The sequence below is a fragment of the Idiotropiscis lumnitzeri genome, chromosome 21 (assembly GCF_059441095.1).
Source record: "Idiotropiscis lumnitzeri isolate Australia: NSW breed Sydney's pygmy pipehorse chromosome 21, RoL_Ilum_1.0, whole genome shotgun sequence".
In the NCBI taxonomy this organism is placed as follows: domain Eukaryota; kingdom Metazoa; phylum Chordata; class Actinopteri; order Syngnathiformes; family Syngnathidae; genus Idiotropiscis; species Idiotropiscis lumnitzeri.
In genome coordinates this window covers 1,711,785-1,728,781 of record NC_142411.1, presented here as the reverse complement: position 1 = coordinate 1,728,781, position 16,997 = coordinate 1,711,785, and the positions used below count along the sequence as shown (strand labels likewise).

Here is a 16,997-nt window from a genome sequence, read left to right as displayed (position 1 = left end):
TGGAAAAACTAAAAAAGCTGCCGAGAAAGCGAAATTAAAATCAAATCAAATAAATATCACAAATGAAAGCTTGCTAAGTGAAACACTTGAAAGGCAAACAAGCCAATCTGCTCGAGGCTTGCGGTTTGGAATTTTCGTTCAACTTGGACGAGATGGTTTCAAAGTCGCTCACCTGCCACCGGCACCAAAACGTAGGGCGTGTGTGCGTTCTTGTTAAGGAAAAGGGGGAAAAAAAAAAAGAAGTAAAAACCGCTCGTCTCTCATCCAATTGAGGCGTGTGCGGACATGACAGGCAAAAACTTTTTGGTTGCAATCCAAATTGCTGAAAACACAAATATGTTCATACTTGCACTTTCGAAAGTCTTGACAAAGACAAAAAAAAAAAAAAAAAAAAGATCACATCATGTTCGATCGCCATAATTCTGGGCCGACCGGCGTCGGTTGTTATCCTCTTCGTATCGAACACGATTCTGCGAACAAGCTTGCGTGTGTGGGTGTGGATTTTCCTGATTAAAATCGCAGGCTGGAATGTGTTACAAAAGCCGAGAATTCTTGTGACCACAATTGTGCAATAACTCCATTTAAAAAAAAAAAAAAAAAAAGAATTGCATGTGGAGTCCCCTTTTTTTAATTAGTTTTCCCGCAACGGATGAATTTGCGGAGGATATTTTCCATCAACGCAGCCGAAATGCGCCACGTTTGCTTTCTTGCACGTTGCGACCTTGCAGCTTCGCGCCGCCGCGATGAAGGCGGATGAGAAATGCATCCGATTAGTCGACACGAGGTCGCTGTTTGTTTTGCGGCGCCAGCCACTCCACTCCGCCGCAAAACACACTTGGCGGGGAAAGAAAAAAAAAAAAAAAGCCGTTGTGACATGTTCACTGTGGCGAGAGGGGGAAAATAAAAAGAAAGAAAAAAAAAAGGAGCAAATGCCTCCGGGCGTATGATGCGTAAAAGGAAGGAAGAATTGCCATCCTTCTCCTTGGCGTCCTTTGGGCGTCAACAAACGACAATGCAGGAAAGCGGACGGCAGGCTTGCTCCGGGAGGTGTTTGATCGATGATGCAGTTGCGCTTTGTTTACCAACGACGACAACCAATTACCTTTGACCTTCAAGCCTCTGACAGTTTTTTTTTCGCCTTCCGCTTGTTTGGGACAATTTTTGGCCACCTGCTGATGCAGTCTGGAATTTTGAAGAATTTTTTATTTTTTTTTCGTGATTTTGCTTTTTTTGTGTTACAGGCAGAACACGAGAAAAAGAATGGAGGCACACAGTTCCTGTATGTCAACTTCAGAAACAATTTCCCTCTTCATTCACTCAAATTGTTGTCAAAGTTTAAAAATGTATTTATTTTTTTTCATTCCTCCACGTTTTGATTAACCGTACGTAGACCGTTTACACGGGTACGAATCTATAACACGCCACCTCCGCAGACAGTTGCACCTCATTGGCGTGATGTTGAGTGCGTTCAAAGTGTATTTATAGAAGCCCGCTGACACGTCGCAAAATGCCGCGCGCAGCCGTTTAAACGCGCGATGAAAAGAGCAATCAGAGCTCCGACGACGGCGAGGACGAGGCGACGCTTGAATCAAACGCTTTGAACAAACTCTGCGCCGGCTATTAATATTGTTCTTTAAGCGTGTCAAACAACGTTTGAGGATGCCGACAACTTTGCGTGCCCTTCGGTTAGCCCGGAAACAAATGTACGAGAAGTTACACCGCGGTTGGCGAACTGGAAATGAAACGAAAACACACAGACTGACCCCACCACATTTTGTTGATTATCGGCTCGTTCCACCACACTTCTCTCTCTCTCTCTCTCCGATGTGCTGGCGGCCCTGCCTGCAGAAGCCCCACAGTGTCCTCTGATTGGTTCCTTGTGCAGTGGGTTGTAGCCAATCTGTCGGAAGCTGCCTGTTTGCTTTTTCACTTCAAGGCACACGCACTACGGGAGGCATCGGGCGACAGATTTGCCCAAATTTGAAGAAATGTCAGTCGACTACACTCACCACAAATCGAAAACTATTTGCCGTAGTCGACTAACTAAAGAGAATATTCAAAGTCAAGTTTTTAGATTCCCAAATGTTGACACCATTCTTTTTTTAGATCGACAACCTTCTGGCTTTCAGTTTTTTTAGTCTTAAGACGTGTTTTCGACAGGCCGAAAAACTGACAGACATTTTGACAGAGTGACACACACACAAACATGCGCGCACACACGCGCTGCGCTCATTAGCCCGACGGCCATTGACAGCCCCCCCACCCCCCAAAATATGAATATATAAGTCTGACATTTAACGGGCGGCCGTAGATGGATGCTTCCAAATGACGGCCAATTGGAGCTCATCTAAAGGCCAAGACTGCTGGTGCCCGTGACGCCAAATCAATCCCGACTGCGTGCGTGTGTGTGTGCGTGTGTCGACTGACCAAACAGGTTGCTGGAGTGGCCTTGCTTGGAGACGGGCCGCAGCTCGTTGGAGCCCCAGGCGTAGCGTCGGTAGCTGTCCCAGGCGTGTTTCATCATCTGACAAAAAGAAAAAAAAAAATGTAGAGAACGACGGGTCGTGAGTTCAGGCGGTGTACGCCGGCGTTTCTCACATTTCATACATTCGTGTGCAGAAAAAAAAAAACAATAAATACAATTTTTTTACATTTTTTTTTAAAGGACAAATGGATGACAATATTGTTGCAAGGTTATGCTTTTGTTTCCACTAAGAGGAAAAATATTCCAATGTTTCCAGTCTGTTATGTCGCCAACTAGAGGCGCAAAAAATTAAAAGAATTTCTTTTGTTAATATCTTTTGTTGTTTTTTCATAATTCTCAAAAGGAAGGCTAAATATGATTGCTGGCAGAGTACAAAGATGAACCGGGCATAAAAATAAATAAACAAATCCAAACAACCACCCAGTTGCATCCCCCGACGGCAACCCCAATTTCGCTAAGACCCCCCCCCCCCCCCCCCCCATCATTCCCAGCTCGGAATCATCTTGGCGTGATTCGATGATTCTCGCTCGCTAATCCCGCTTTGACAGCTTCCACGCGCTAAAAGCCTTCGGCCGCCTCCTTCGCCTCCCTTTCGGCTCGCAAACAACTTGTTACAGAGGCTGTTAATGAACTGGGCAGGGCGAGACACCGGCCGGACCCTGGGGTCCTTCTATCGGCCGGACGCATGCTCGGTCGGCGAATGAGTCAGTCAGTCAAGTCAGGCGGCCAAGCAGATTAGAAAATCTCATTTTCAGCTCGGCTAGCTCCTCACCTGTCACACGGCGGCTGCACAAGCAAAGATAAGACGGCGCTCAGGAGAGCTTCGCCGACAATAATATCGCCAGATGACACGCTTACCGGCCACACTTGAAAATTTCAGCCGGCTACAAAGTGACCGCGACAAAGTGTTTGTCGACGGAAGACCGCAAGTCCGAGCGCCCTCGATACAATCGCCATTTGCATTTTGGGTTGTTATTATGCAAAATCTGCGTGGATGCTACTCTTCGAAAAAGTGATGAGGCGATTGTTTAAAAAAAAAAATAATAAGAATTTTTAGGCCTGCTATGATGCACTCATGAAAGCTATAAAGTGATACCAAGTAATCGATACCACAAATACTTTTGACACAAAATATCTATGAAACCGATGACAGATCATTTTTAAAAAAAATCCCTTTTCATTTATTTCGGACAAAAGGCAGACGAGTCACTCGAAAATTCACATTTTTAAATTCCATAACAAGAAAAAATCTGTTTCAACATCGATGGCAATTTGCATCAGACGTTCATTCAACAAAATCGTTTTTCAGGCAAACCCCAACAAAATAAAGAAATCATCTGAAAAATAAATAAATAACAAATCCAATTTGGGATTTAGCAAGAGCGTCGATTTGGGAAAAAAGATGAAATTGACCAAATTTGGACAAAAGGAGCTTTCCCTGATATGCTTTTGCGCACATAAAGTGTCTTTATTTTAACAAATGTGCATTTTAAGGGGCCGAATGTCTCCCCCGCACGTCAGCTCGGCAGCCAGCGAGAGCGTCCTCCCAGCTTAAGCCCGTTAATTAAAGTGAGCGAGGCCGCTAATTACAGCTCCTCCACACGAGAGGAAGGTCGAGAGCGGCGAGTTCCCTCGGGATGGCTTCAGTCGTTCCAGGCCTGGAGCCGCCACGTACGCCGCACGTCAACAAATTAGCCTTGGAAATCGCAAGTGTGACAGCTCCAAGCCAAATCCAGCCACCACACACACAAGTTCCTCTGCAACAAAAGCGCAATCGAGTCGAAAAGGAGAGCGCCAATGTAGCTCAAAAAACGTTGACTCGCCGGCAAGTGGCCTTCCTGAAGCGTGAAGACCACAAGGACGTCCCCCCCCCCCAAAAAAAAAAAATATATTTCCTACGTCAACAATTTGAAAATCCGACACAAGCATCTGGAGGTATTGCGATGTCAACTTTGCATTCACTCAGGTCATCGCAATGGAAAAACTTCATGTCGGAAATCTGCAAATTCGTGACTCAAATATCTGAGAAGCGTTGCGAGGCTGTAATGGAAAGCGCAAACGCTGGAAGCGGCTAAACACTCCTGCGCGTTATCGGACACGTTGGCGCTAATTGGATTAGCGGCTCGGGATTCTCCAGGTTGGCCACAGCGACTAGGACCCGCCGCTATTTCACACACGCTAATTAGCTCCACACTAAAAGGTGCCGAGCAACACCGCCGACTTAAGTGCACTCCGGTCCGATCTGGATCCAGGAATGCGTTTCCGTTCTTTGCCACTTTTCATCACCCTTGCCGCGGCGCCGTCGTACGAACGCAAGGTCTGGAATTTCAAAGTTCCCGCAGATTGTTCGACTTTGGTCGAGTCCACATTCTCCGCGGCAGGGCGGACATTTTGTGACCTTTTATGAAAAAGGTGGCGCCGACTCCACCGTGGGCTCAACACAGCGTTCGGACATCTGGTCAAAGAAAGATAAGACCGAGTTCCAGGAACGCTTCCACCGTCACGGAAGCAAACACGGGCGGACCGGTCCAAGTCCAACAAGCGGTGACGCTGCCCACACTTGTTGTCTCGGCAAAAAAAGATAAGCTGGAGTGAGTCCAGTGAGATTTCCCGCAACTTGTGGAGCACAAACAAGCTGACACGGCCACCGCGGCAGATCATTAACCCGCCGCGCAAAGGTCGAAAGGCTATTGACCCAGTTCTTCTGCTCGCGGTCCAATAATCGGTACACTTGCCGCAGAATCCTCGCACACTTTGTCTCGAGGGAGGAAACTTGCGGCTAACAACGCTTCAAGTGCTCTGCTCGGCTCACGACGTCAGACGGTCAAGCGGCGTGCCGCAGCGCTTCCAATAAATACGACAAACAGTCAACCCGGCCGGGACAGACAAAATGTTCTGTTTTCTTTTTAATTCATATGATTTAGGGACTCAGAAAAATACAAACAACGGGGGTGACGAAGGAATTATCTCCAAAAATATATCAGAACGCGTGACGTCGTCCGCATCTCGCAACCCGACCACATCAAGTTCCGCCACCGACACAAACGTCGCCGTTGCCCATTTGGGGCGGCTTTGCTTTTTGAATTATTCCAAGCGATTGCATGCGAATCGGGGGCGCACCGCCGTGGTGCCGTATGCAAATGAGGCCCCCTGCTGGTGTAATTAGACTTACAAAAGGCGCGCGTCCAGGTGGTAGCACGAGCCAACTCGAACGGCGGCAAAATGAATAAGTTGACGAGTGCACTCGGACTCGAGGCCAAGCGAAGCGCGGCGTACGCAGGCGGAAATAAAAGATTTCAAAAATTTATTCAAGCTCCATTAGCGCCGTGACGAGTGTGAACGCTCACTGGCCTCGGACGTACGACGACGACTTCTGTAAATAATAAACTTTATTTTGTACCATCCATAAATACAAATCAATCAGAACACAAACACTCACGTTGCCCAAAAATGATGCATTGACGTTTCAGCACCACAAGCGGGCGAGCGGAAAAAGTCCGATAGCGTCAATACAAATAAATATCTTGGAGTCAAAATAAAAGCGAGAGAGCAACGCCGGCAGAATGATTTTGACTCGCAGCGACAAAAACTACGACACGACCTTGACAAAGACTCCGACAACCAATACGATGCTATGATTCCAACTGAAACTAGTGAGAGACCGATTATCGGTCGGGCCGATTCTCGGTGCCGATATTTGTTACGTTGCCCATTATGGGCATCGGCCTTTTTTTTTTTTTTAAGCTGGTGTATTTTGCCCCGCTGCAGCACACTTCTCTCTCTCTCACTGCTGTGCTCGTGACCCCGCCTGCAGAAGCAGATTGTTCCACCCACCGATTGGTTACTTGTGCAGCCAATCGGCAGTTAGTTGCCTGTTTGCTTTTTCACCTCGAGTCGCACGCACTTGGGGAGAGGGCCCGCGTGTACAAGAAGGTAAGGCGGCAGACTTTTTTTTTCTAGAAATCAATATCGGCGTCAAATATCGGTTGCCGTCATTACGCAGGAAGAGCGGAAACTCAACAATTTTGTAGTCTTTGATTTCAAAAGCAAGCGCTAATTCGAAAAGGCTTCCAGCGAGTCCCCAGACCAATCGGATCCGAGTTCTGTCAGTCAAAGAACCGAGCCAAAAGTACCCGGAGACGCTAACTTGTAAATCTCCCGGCAGCAGTGGCGCGTTACTCGACGTGTTGTTGACAAGCCTCACTCTGACAAATGAGCTTCATCAAATCGCCTCCGCAGTGGCGCCCAAGCGCGACCCAATAAGACCGCGGGGAACCGAAGGCGGCAGAAGCGAGTCAAAGGAGACCGGATGGGAAGTACATGGATGGTATCCTTTGGATTACGGGCTTCCACCATTTGGCGAACGTTCGTCAAACATGCCCAAAGCCAAAATGGAGCAAACATTCCAACGAGCCAATGGCGGCGGCGGCGGCGGCGGGCCCAAAACCATTCAAATCCCAGTTTAATGATGCTGATAACGGCATTGACACAAGGCCGAGGCGATACCTGCGCCGCAACGGTTGCGCGCCGATCGATACGAGCTGATGGCTGTCTGGGGACGAGCGCCACGACGACGGCGGCGATGAAATAAACAAGCGGTGAAAAGAAATAAATCCATACATCAGGGAGGAAGACAGAGAAGCAAAACAGCTTCTGGCAGTTAGCGAGACTCCGGCGGGGGTGCGATGATTGCCGACAAAGATGTTACAAGAAATGCACGACGCAGATGTCTGGGCACAATCCAGAAGTCGAGCCAGCGTGGCCATTTTGTGTTTTTTTTTTTTTTAATGAAATTGGACTCATCATGACAACACAGGAAACGGATCAAAAGATGGATTAGGAATGACAAACATTTAGATGATTTTCGACTTTGGAAAGTTTGCCAGGCTCATGAAGTGCCGCCCAAGAACTCAAATTTCTTGACTCATTAGCTGCCGAGGATTTCGAAAGCCCATGTTCGTTCTCTGACAACGTAAGCATCAAAGGAAAGTTTCACTCCGGGTGTCAAACATACGGCCCGCGGGCCGTGTCAGGCCGCAAACGGGTTGAATCTGGCCCGCGAGTCGCCAAGCTACATTTATTTTTGATACTTTACTCGCCCTAAATAGATCTAATTCAATACACTTTCACCACGACATCGAAGCTTTTTATTTTTAGCAATCATTTTAATGATGTTTTTTTTTTTTGAATTGATATGTGCAAGTCTAAGCCTTAGAGCATGCAAATACTTGCACCGTTCAAGATTTGACTCAAACGCTTTGAGAAACTCAAATCCAAACAGATGCAACATCATGTTGATCATGAAGCAGTTACACAAAACTCAATTTCAAAGACAAGCTGGGCAAGACCCTCAATCTGTAAAAAAAAAAAAAAAAAAATGAGCGTTTGTGTGTATTGCTTTATCCGAGCAGACACTCCAGCATTGACGTGAACTTTGCTCGGCAAGCAGGAAGCGCACCAATTGGATTTGACCCGGCCACTTGACAAAAGGCAAACTAATGGAGACTCAGTAAAAGACGCATTGATTTTTTTTTTTTTTTTTCTGCTTCTCCGCCTCCATTACATCCACCGTCAATGGCTCGGCCTCATCGCTCACGCAGATAACGAATCAACGGAGAAACGCAAATCAATTGAAATTAAAAGACGACAAATGCGAGATTAGAAGTGGTCGGAAATCTTTTGTGATGCATTTTGAGATTTTATAATATCGCAAACGTTCGATATATTCATCTTTGCTTCGAGGATTTTGTTTCATGCTAATTCCTGTTAGCCTGTGTATGTTTTTTTGCATCATATGTTAGCATTAAGCTAGCAGACATTCCGGACAAACGACTCTCTGGATTTGTTTTTGTTTTTATATCTCTGCAAAGTTGACGTCAACTTCAACTACAGCAGAAACTAAAATCACGACAAAAAAATAATCCATGGCACAAAATTGAGCAGCGATTTGGTGTCATCCACTTCCCAAAAAGTGTTGACGCTCTGACACGGAAAAGGAATCGCTGAAAAGTTCAAAATGGTTGCTCAATTGCGTCCCGACAAGACGGCGCCTTCTTGACGCTTCGCACTTGAATGACGGCAGCGCCGATGTCGGCATCGGCCGGGCCATCGTTAACTCCTCCGTCGTTTGCTGAGCCGATCACTTCGACGGAAGATCAATAACGCTCACGTCATCGGTCGAGGAGGCCAACTTTGTCCCGGCGTCAAAAGACTCGGCACGCGCCACACACAACCAAACTCATTTCTCTCTCTTCGTCTTTTTTTTTTTAACAACTTCAATTTCACGCACCTCCACCTCGCCTTCTTCACTGTCTATTATTTTATGGAGGCTGACAGTTAAAAGTGCGATAATATAGTCATTATGCCACATCTCCGGGTGGACGGAATTAGATTCGCTCCACTCCAGACTAATTAAGAGGCGCGTTCCAAAAGTTCACATTTCATCAACTTTCTGCCCGACGTATTAGCTGCAAAATAGTCATCATTATTTCTTCCACATTGTTTTTGCATTACGATCGGATGGCTAGAATTTGCCAGTTTGTATTCAAATCGAATTTAAAGGGCATATGATGCTAATTTGCATGTTTTAAAGTCACTTTCGACATCTCGAGAATATCTTTGCATGACGAATCATCCTGCGAGTTAAGACGTTGCCTACAGCGCGCATCTACGTCCGTACGCGGCGTAGTCCAGTCGTCCAAAAGTGACAATTGCACAAGGGTGTGTAGACTTTTGAGAACACTGGAAATTTGGGGTTTCTTTGATGTCCTCAAATAAATAAATAAATAAACGGTGCATCTCGAAGGAGGCGGTAGAAGCGGAACTCGGCAGCTGACACATCGGGTCAAATCCGGCGCGCCGAGAAACGTCGGCCCGTGAATGCCGCGAGCGCTTTGGCGTTGCGTTTTGTGTGTCAGCGCGCTTCAACTGCTCTGCCGGCGTCGCAATCGGACGCGAAATAAAACGTGGATTGATTTCATAAACGACGCTGAAACGTGACGACGTCACGCCTTGCCTTCATTTACGCCACGGAAAGCCCGTTCCCACGGCAACGCAGCCCGAGGCTCCGAGCTCGCAAAACAGTTTTACAATCTTGTCACCCAACAGAAAGATGATTTTTTTTTTATTGACAGATTAACGGATCATGTCGCCATCGTAACCTCGCTCAACGTACTTTCCTTATCGCACGATATTTTTTCAGCGCCGCCTGACGCTCGGAGCTCATTTCAACACGAGTTGTGTTGAGTTTCGCTCCATATCATATTTTATCGTCATTTGGAAAAATATGAAAGAAATAGCAGTTTTGTTCCAACATGACCTGAGATAATATTAAAAATGAGCCCCATTTATGATGAGGTCAAGAAATATGATCGTGTAAAAGCGGCTTTGAATATATTGAAACAAAAAGGAATATATAAAATCATCTTTTTACTTAACAGACACAAAAGTTCTTGCCGGGTCCAGATGAAGCGTTGCTCCGAAACCTCATCTTGGCCGACAAGAATCTTAACCGTTGAAAAGTTTGGTGCTCCGCCTCGGATGCTTTTTTGCGACTTGCTGACATCACAAAGTCTGACGGCGCTGCGGCTTTCCGACGCTCTCATCACGTGGCGTTCACGCCCACAGGCTCGCTGGCGCTGTTTGCTGATCGCGCAATTACGTTCGACTCGAATAAATCACTCAGCTAATTACTAAAAAAAAAAAAAAGAAACACAAGAAAGGAACATTTTTGCTTTTGTGACTCAGCCCCGGTGCGTCGCCAATAAAATATGCAAGGATAACTTGCAGTGTTAGAAGAAGGAAAAAAAAAAAAAAAACTGAGCTCTCACAAGCACGACAGATTGAAAAATAAATTGCCTGCGTGATTGACAGCCACTGACTCTCGCTATTAGAGCGAATTGGATTTGGAAAAAGAAAACGCAAGCGGCCATGACCCCCGGTGTGATTGGGACAACCGGGATATCGAATATCCTTTTAGCATTTGCCGGCATCGCCATCGGCGGACATCAAACGTCGCTTTCGAGCCTTCACAGAGCGACGCCGAAGGCTTCAAATCAAGATCAGCTTGAGTGCTCAATTTTTTATTTTTTATTTGGAGGTGTCAAAATGCAAAAGGGATGGCAGCCGCTGCAAACGACTCGCTGGGAAAAAGTACAGCAATGTTGTTGGAGTTGTCGGATTTTGGAAGATGATTTGTTGGGATAAAATCACAAGAGAGGAATTCCGTTCTCTTCAGTTTCTGTAAAAGTGAATGACAACAACAGGCGACTGGAAATGAACGACAGCCGAAAAAAAACAAAACATCTGCTTCTGCAGGCAGGGTCACCAGCACACCCAAGAGAGAGAGAGAGAAAGAGAGAGCGATAAAGATAGAGAGAGAGGGTTGGAGGAGATAAACCAACTTTTAATTATCTGCCTTGAAAGTTAAAAAAAAAACAAAAAAAGGAAGATGCCGATAATCGGCAAAATGCCAAATATCGGCCCCAATAATAAAACTTTTTTTTTTTTTTCAAAATGGTTATTTTATTATGTGCCAACTGTAAACACTCAACAGTCTTTCTGTCATATTTTATTAAAAATAGCATTTCTAACATTTTGTTCCCGTCAAAACAAGAAAAGTGAATTTATTTCTCCCCCGGAGTGAGTTTTTTTTTTTTTTTTCTTCAATTAAGTTGAAATGAGTTGAGTTACTTAGTGCGAGCCACAAATGTTATTTACAGCGTTTTTGAAGCAACAACTTATTCCCGTGCAATCATTTACGCTTGCCCGTAAAAAGGAGCGTCGAAGCGAGCTTGAACGTGGCAGCTTTCACAAACGTGCGCGGCCGTATTGATGTCTCCCTATTGACGTTGCAATTAGCCGCTCTTTTAAATCCATCGGTGAAATGTCATCTGAATACACAAACGCCGTCCGCGATCTCAACGCGACTAATCGGACAAGAAATCCGAGCGCGTCTTTATTTCTATTTAGTGGGCGGTTTCGAATCGGCGCTGGGCTTTTGCACGGCAGAGGCAAGACACGCCGACGCGGCGCCCTAATGTGCCATTTAAATTTAATAGCGCACTTTGAGCACTTAAAACATTAAATGTGAAATGTTCAGAATGGAATCACCTGCCATCCTCGTGCATCAGAACACTTTGAGGCACGAGAGAGCAAGAAGCTGGAAACTAGCAAGTTTAAGGGATGTTTATGAAAAGTTGTTTTGTTTTTTTCACGTCCAAACGACAATATTGAACTCGATTTCGATTTGTGCTCTCCAGAATGGCACCGTTATGCAAACAAGCCACCAAAACAACACATTTGTATTCCAAGTCAGCTTTTTAACTTCCCGCGCTTTTTTTTTTTCCCGCTCTGGCTCGGAGCTACAGCGCAAACATTAAATGCGTATAATTCATCTTGCTGGCGGTCTTTTCTAAATCAATGCTCAGTGACCAAGCTGGGAGGAGCGGTTGAGATGGCACAGAGAGCGAGCGAGCGAACGAGCGAGCGAGCGAACGGGGTTGCCAGGAACTCGCTGGAGGCGACCGGCTAAGCTAGTCAAAGGTTACAACAATGCAAGAAAACATCAGCCCGTGGGTCGCCGGGGAAGTCGAGAATTCCTCAAGCGGCAGCGCACTAAATAGATGCAATGGGAATATTTCCCACATCACGATCTAACTTGGACCCACCAAGCCGAAATCATCACTTGGCCTTCCGCGTCGCAGCGCACACCCGATGTGGCAATTTGCCATAAATTTAAGAGCAATCGTCATTACTGGGAAAATCTTGCAGAAATAAATAATGACGCCAACCTTGAACCTCACCTTAAACGCGCAATCGAATTTGTTTTAATTTACGTCATTGATTGCACTCACGCAACAATTGGATTATGCAGGGCTTGAAAAATCGGCGTTACAGTGCAACCAAGAAAAAAAGGAAAAGTCTGGAGCAGGTTTCCACGCAGCATGTCATAAACACGCAATACAACTCGCTCGGTGGACGACAATGTTTTTGAAAAAACACTCAAAGGCCTCAAAGTGTACATTTGCAAGTCACGGCTATTAGAGCCATTAGACGATTAAACGGCGCCTTTTCAGGACTCGGCAGTAACTCAAGCTGACACACGCACGCACGCACGCACGCACACACACACACACACGCACGGGTGGAGATGAAGCAGGGCCAGCAGCCAGAGGTAATTAGTTCAATGGTCGATACCGAAATAGGGACTTGGAGGCGGCCAGGTTTGTCTGATAAAGAAATTCCATTTCAGGCTCTAAAAGGTTAGCAAAGTGCCCAAATGCCTCGTCGTGCGACGCCCATATCGAAAAAGGGCCACACAGAAACGCCCCGACTCAAAGGCTGCAGCGAATGCTCACCGTAATCCGAACCCGTTACATCAACCCGATTTCCAAACCGTAACCTTAATCCGAGCCTGAGTGCTACTAATCCAAACCAACACTTTACCAACCTGCTAACTTCAAAGCCAACCAACGCATCCTGCAAACCCAACGCTAACCCGAGGCCCTAAAATTCTACAGTTCACCTTTCACCCTAATCCCTCACCTGTAATCCTACACCCTTGCCCAACCGTGACTCGATTCTTAATCCCAACTCTCCAACTTCAACATGTCCTTAAATCGAAACCGACCTTCATCCAACAATCTCCACCCAACCCATTCCCAAAATCCAACCTGACAGTCAACAGGAGGCATACAGTCAATAAAAAAAAAAAAAAAGCTGCCCGCAAGACCAGCGTGTTGAGTAGTTTCACAGACCAGTTGGTCGGCGGCCCAAATTGTATTTACTGTGCTTCTCGGTCGCCGTGAAATGTTGAGCTGCGTGTTTGTGGATTTTGCTAAAAAGGTGTCAAATCAATGACGCTGACCCGAGCGAGCTCATCGACGCCGCCGTTGCCCCGCCGACGCTTTGTCATGCGACGCCTCCCCGATAGCGGTCGGAACAACCCAGCGAGCGACCTTTAAGTGCCATTTATCGCAACGACGGGCGCTCTCACCATCCGCAACGTCAAAACAAAATGTTCTTAGGGTGTGCACCAAAACCAAAAGATCTTGCTCGAGACTCCAACGCGTTTCCTTGACACGATGATGTCACGGCCGTGTCGGAAGTTCCGAGGTCTTGCTTACGTCATAATCTCTGTGGAAGGAACTGATCGCGACTTTGCAGAATTTGTTGAGGAAACGCAACAATTTGCACGAGAACGAAAAACCAAAGATACAATCAAGGCAGATGATGTGGTCGAAGCGAGTAAGTCCACCCTAATAAGAAAAAATGCGACAACAGAGCAATTCCTCTTTTAAATGATATGAAATCCAACTTCCGGGGAATAAAAATAAATAAAAATCCCGTTCATTCAGATGGACTGCTTCCAAAATTGCTGCAATTTTCGCAACTGGAGTTGGCGCCGCGTCCCAAAACTTTTGTCCGTACAGTGTACTATCACATACACAGTATGGAGAGTGCGGTGCAGAAGCTGTCAGTTGATGAAAAATGAACTCCTTGACCAAAAGCTGTGTTGTTGTTCTTTTTACTTCATTAATATTTGATGAGTGTAAAAAAAAATAGATATAAATCCCCCAAGCCAGAACATTTGTGTTGCTCTTTACAACAAGGCTGCTCTGCCGTTGTTGTTTTAAAAGTCATGTCGTTGCCAAATAGATGCGCTGACGTTTAAAAAAAAAAAGAAAAAGAAATCCCTTTTGCATATGAAAAGGTTGATGAGGTTGATGGCAAAGAAAAAATGATTTTCTTGACAGGGCCGTGATGAGATGACAACAACAACAGGAGACGCAATTTATTGTCAGCGTCGAGGCTGCTTTTGACAATTCAACAATAATCGCATCAAGTGGCTGGAAAATATCCCACCGTGACGTCATCTTGCCTTTTTCCAACCTGTGACAATGAGGCACTCTAAAGCGGCCTTTTTCAAGCCAGTTCGAATGGAGCACATTTGTTTGACGCTGGTGCAACTTAAGGTCGTTTTGTTTTTTTGCCCCCCCCCCCCCTCTCACATGACTCCAAACCGTTTTTGCCCCACAACACGATGGCTTGGGTCATGAAACACGACAGGTAGATGGAGTGAGATGCATCACATCTTGCACCTCATCTTCCCTCAACAACACCATGCACATGAACGCACACGTCAAATGAGATTATTGATTGCCGAGATTATTTGTCGTGCAGGTGCATACAGTTGCGGGATTTTCGGCATGAAGCAATTCATTGTAATCATTTAAAAAAAAAAAAAGACCACGTCACAAGTTTGACACTTTGCAGACGCTTCATTCATGCAACGGGAAGCTGCGGATGTGACTGTGCACAACTTGCTCTTCGATTCTCTTCCCAAAATGTTTTGGTATTCTGATATAATATTCAAGCCGAAACAAGTGGGGGGCGTCATTTAACAGGCTGACACGAAAAAGTCTGGGCGGTCGTGAACAGGAAGAGAGACACCTCAAAGCGAACTGACATTTGTGACATTTCTTGCACAGAGTTCGGCGTGAAGTTGCCGTCGCTTACCTCCTTGATTTTGGCCCGACGTTCTCTGGTTGTGGGGTCCAGGGGCTCGTGTCCGGTGGCCCCCGGGGGTCTCTGGTACTCGACGTAAGGTAAATCATTGCTACCTTGACCCAAACTCTCCTTAGCAACTTTCTCCTTATCGTTCAAAATGTCCTGCTTGATCTCGTCGGGACGCTTTTGGAGAGTATCCTTGGCCTCCAGCAAAGCTTTTTCGTGGTCTTTCTTGATTTTGGCCAGCACCTTCTCGTCGCTTCCAGCCGAACCGGACACGGCTCCTCCGCCGCCGCCACCGACGCCGTCCAGTCCGGTGCGGGTGTTCGTCTCCACAGCCGAGGAATGGAAGAACACTCCGCTGAGCAGCTTCGACGAGTCGGGCAGGAAGAAAATCGCGCCGAAGCACAACGTAATGAAGGCGCTGAACACCAAAAGCAAGATAAATTTCTCCGTCAACCTGAAGGACGTCGGGCTGGAAGACTTCCGACTCGGGGTGGTTGTGAAAGGCAAAAGAGTTGAAACAGGCATGTTGCTCCGCTTGCTTGGCGCCAAACAACGACAAAAAAAAATAAGAAATGCGGTTCCCCCGTCGTGAAAATGAGCTCGCTTTCGGTTTATAATCCGCTCACACGTCCACCGCCGGAGCACACGAGCGAGACGACGCGAGAGAAAGCGCCGACTTGAAGTTGTCCATAGCGGAGGAGCGAGTAAGCAGAACCGAGGCACGCTCAGAGGCTCGAGGCAAGCAGCACTCACACGGGAAGAGGCGGAGCCCCGTTGATTGCCAGCCACCACGAGCCAATCAACTTTCGAGCTGTGCGTGTGTCGCGAGGGGGCGTGTCTTGCTTGCGGCTATATGCTACAACATGGAAGTAAAAAAAAAAGTAACGCCAAATGCCGCCATCAACTTTCTCGGAACATTCCACAGGCTAAAAAAATAAAAAAATATTCCACAGGCTAAAAAGACGTTCGAAGAAAGGGCCTTGTTCAAAACATTCAAAAAAATATTCAAAAGAAAGCTCAGGAGTGAAGACGGCTGCCCAAATTTGTGATGCGGCTTTTGCAGAAGTACAAGGTTTAGCTTTGCCAGCCAGAAATGGACCCTTGCTTTTATTTCAAATACTTTTTGTACGGTCAGCAGGTCAAGTGTGACCACTGACTTTAATGTGCACGGGTTGCTCAGGCAATACAATACATTTTATTTATATAGCGCATTTCACAACAGTCGGATGTGTATTAAAAAAAACAAATCATCAAGTTAATTCCACCTAGACAGCCAATATTCTCACCTTTTTTTGTGCGTGAGAGGTGTAAAACGGCATTTTTTTCAATTGTAAGTTTCTCGTTGCGGTCTCACAGTCATGTGAACGTCGGGCTTGGCGACTCGCCGGTATGGAATTCCTTTCCGGCTTAGATATTTGTCACGTGTTTCGAGCTCAGCCTTCGCCCCTTGTGGTCGGGTGACTTGTTGTGGCCTGTGGTTTGTCTGTCGCGAATCAACATGCTTGTTAAAAAATAAATGAAAATGAACTGTCTTTCTGTGTTTTATTTCAGTCACATGTCCTGCGGTTGACTGAATTGCTTTGTTACCACCAGAAAGAAAACTTGGTTGTGATCATGTTCTTTTACATGCTCATAATTTCTCTTAAGTGTAACAAACAGACAAGAAGGTCACACTTGAATGCAGGAAAAGCAAATCGGTGGAGGACGAGCACACTTTCTGGTAAAGATTGAAGCTCATGCTAGCGTTCTTTTCTGCAGTATTTTTAATGTTTGTTGCGTATGTTGTGACTGGATCCAAAACTCAACTCATGATTTGAATGACGAAGGCATCTGAATCGTGTGTAAAAAAAAAAAAAGTGCACGGAAATGAAAAAAAAAAAAAAAAAAGTTATCTCATCTCAGGCTGACAGACGACCGCCATCGCAATATTCAAATTCTCATTCGCAGTTGTCAAAATGGTGGCACGCCGTTCTTGTTTTTGTTTCCCATTTCGGCG

At 46.1% G+C, this 16,997-nt stretch overlaps 1 protein-coding gene and 1 long non-coding RNA gene across 2 annotated transcripts in view; one reads left to right on the top strand and one right to left on the bottom strand.

Annotated features, from left to right (window-relative positions):
- Positions 1-15,901, bottom strand: part of man1a1 (mannosidase, alpha, class 1A, member 1) — a 40,717-nt gene extending 24,816 nt beyond the window's left edge. Inside the window, exons 1-2 of the mRNA XM_088285584.1 lie at positions 15,005-15,901; positions 2,428-2,524 (exon numbers count right to left, since the gene is read on the bottom strand). Of these exons, the coding sequence (XP_088141710.1) occupies positions 2,428-2,524; positions 15,005-15,526 (619 nt within the window). The 5' untranslated portion in view covers positions 15,527-15,901. The remainder of the gene's footprint in view (positions 1-2,427; positions 2,525-15,004) is intronic.
- LOC148316373 (uncharacterized) lies at positions 14,937-16,533 on the top strand. The gene is made up of 2 exons (XR_015840117.1): positions 14,937-15,093; positions 15,242-16,533. It is a non-coding gene; the product is annotated as an uncharacterized LOC148316373 (long non-coding RNA).
- Positions 16,534-16,997: the final 464 nt, after the last annotated feature.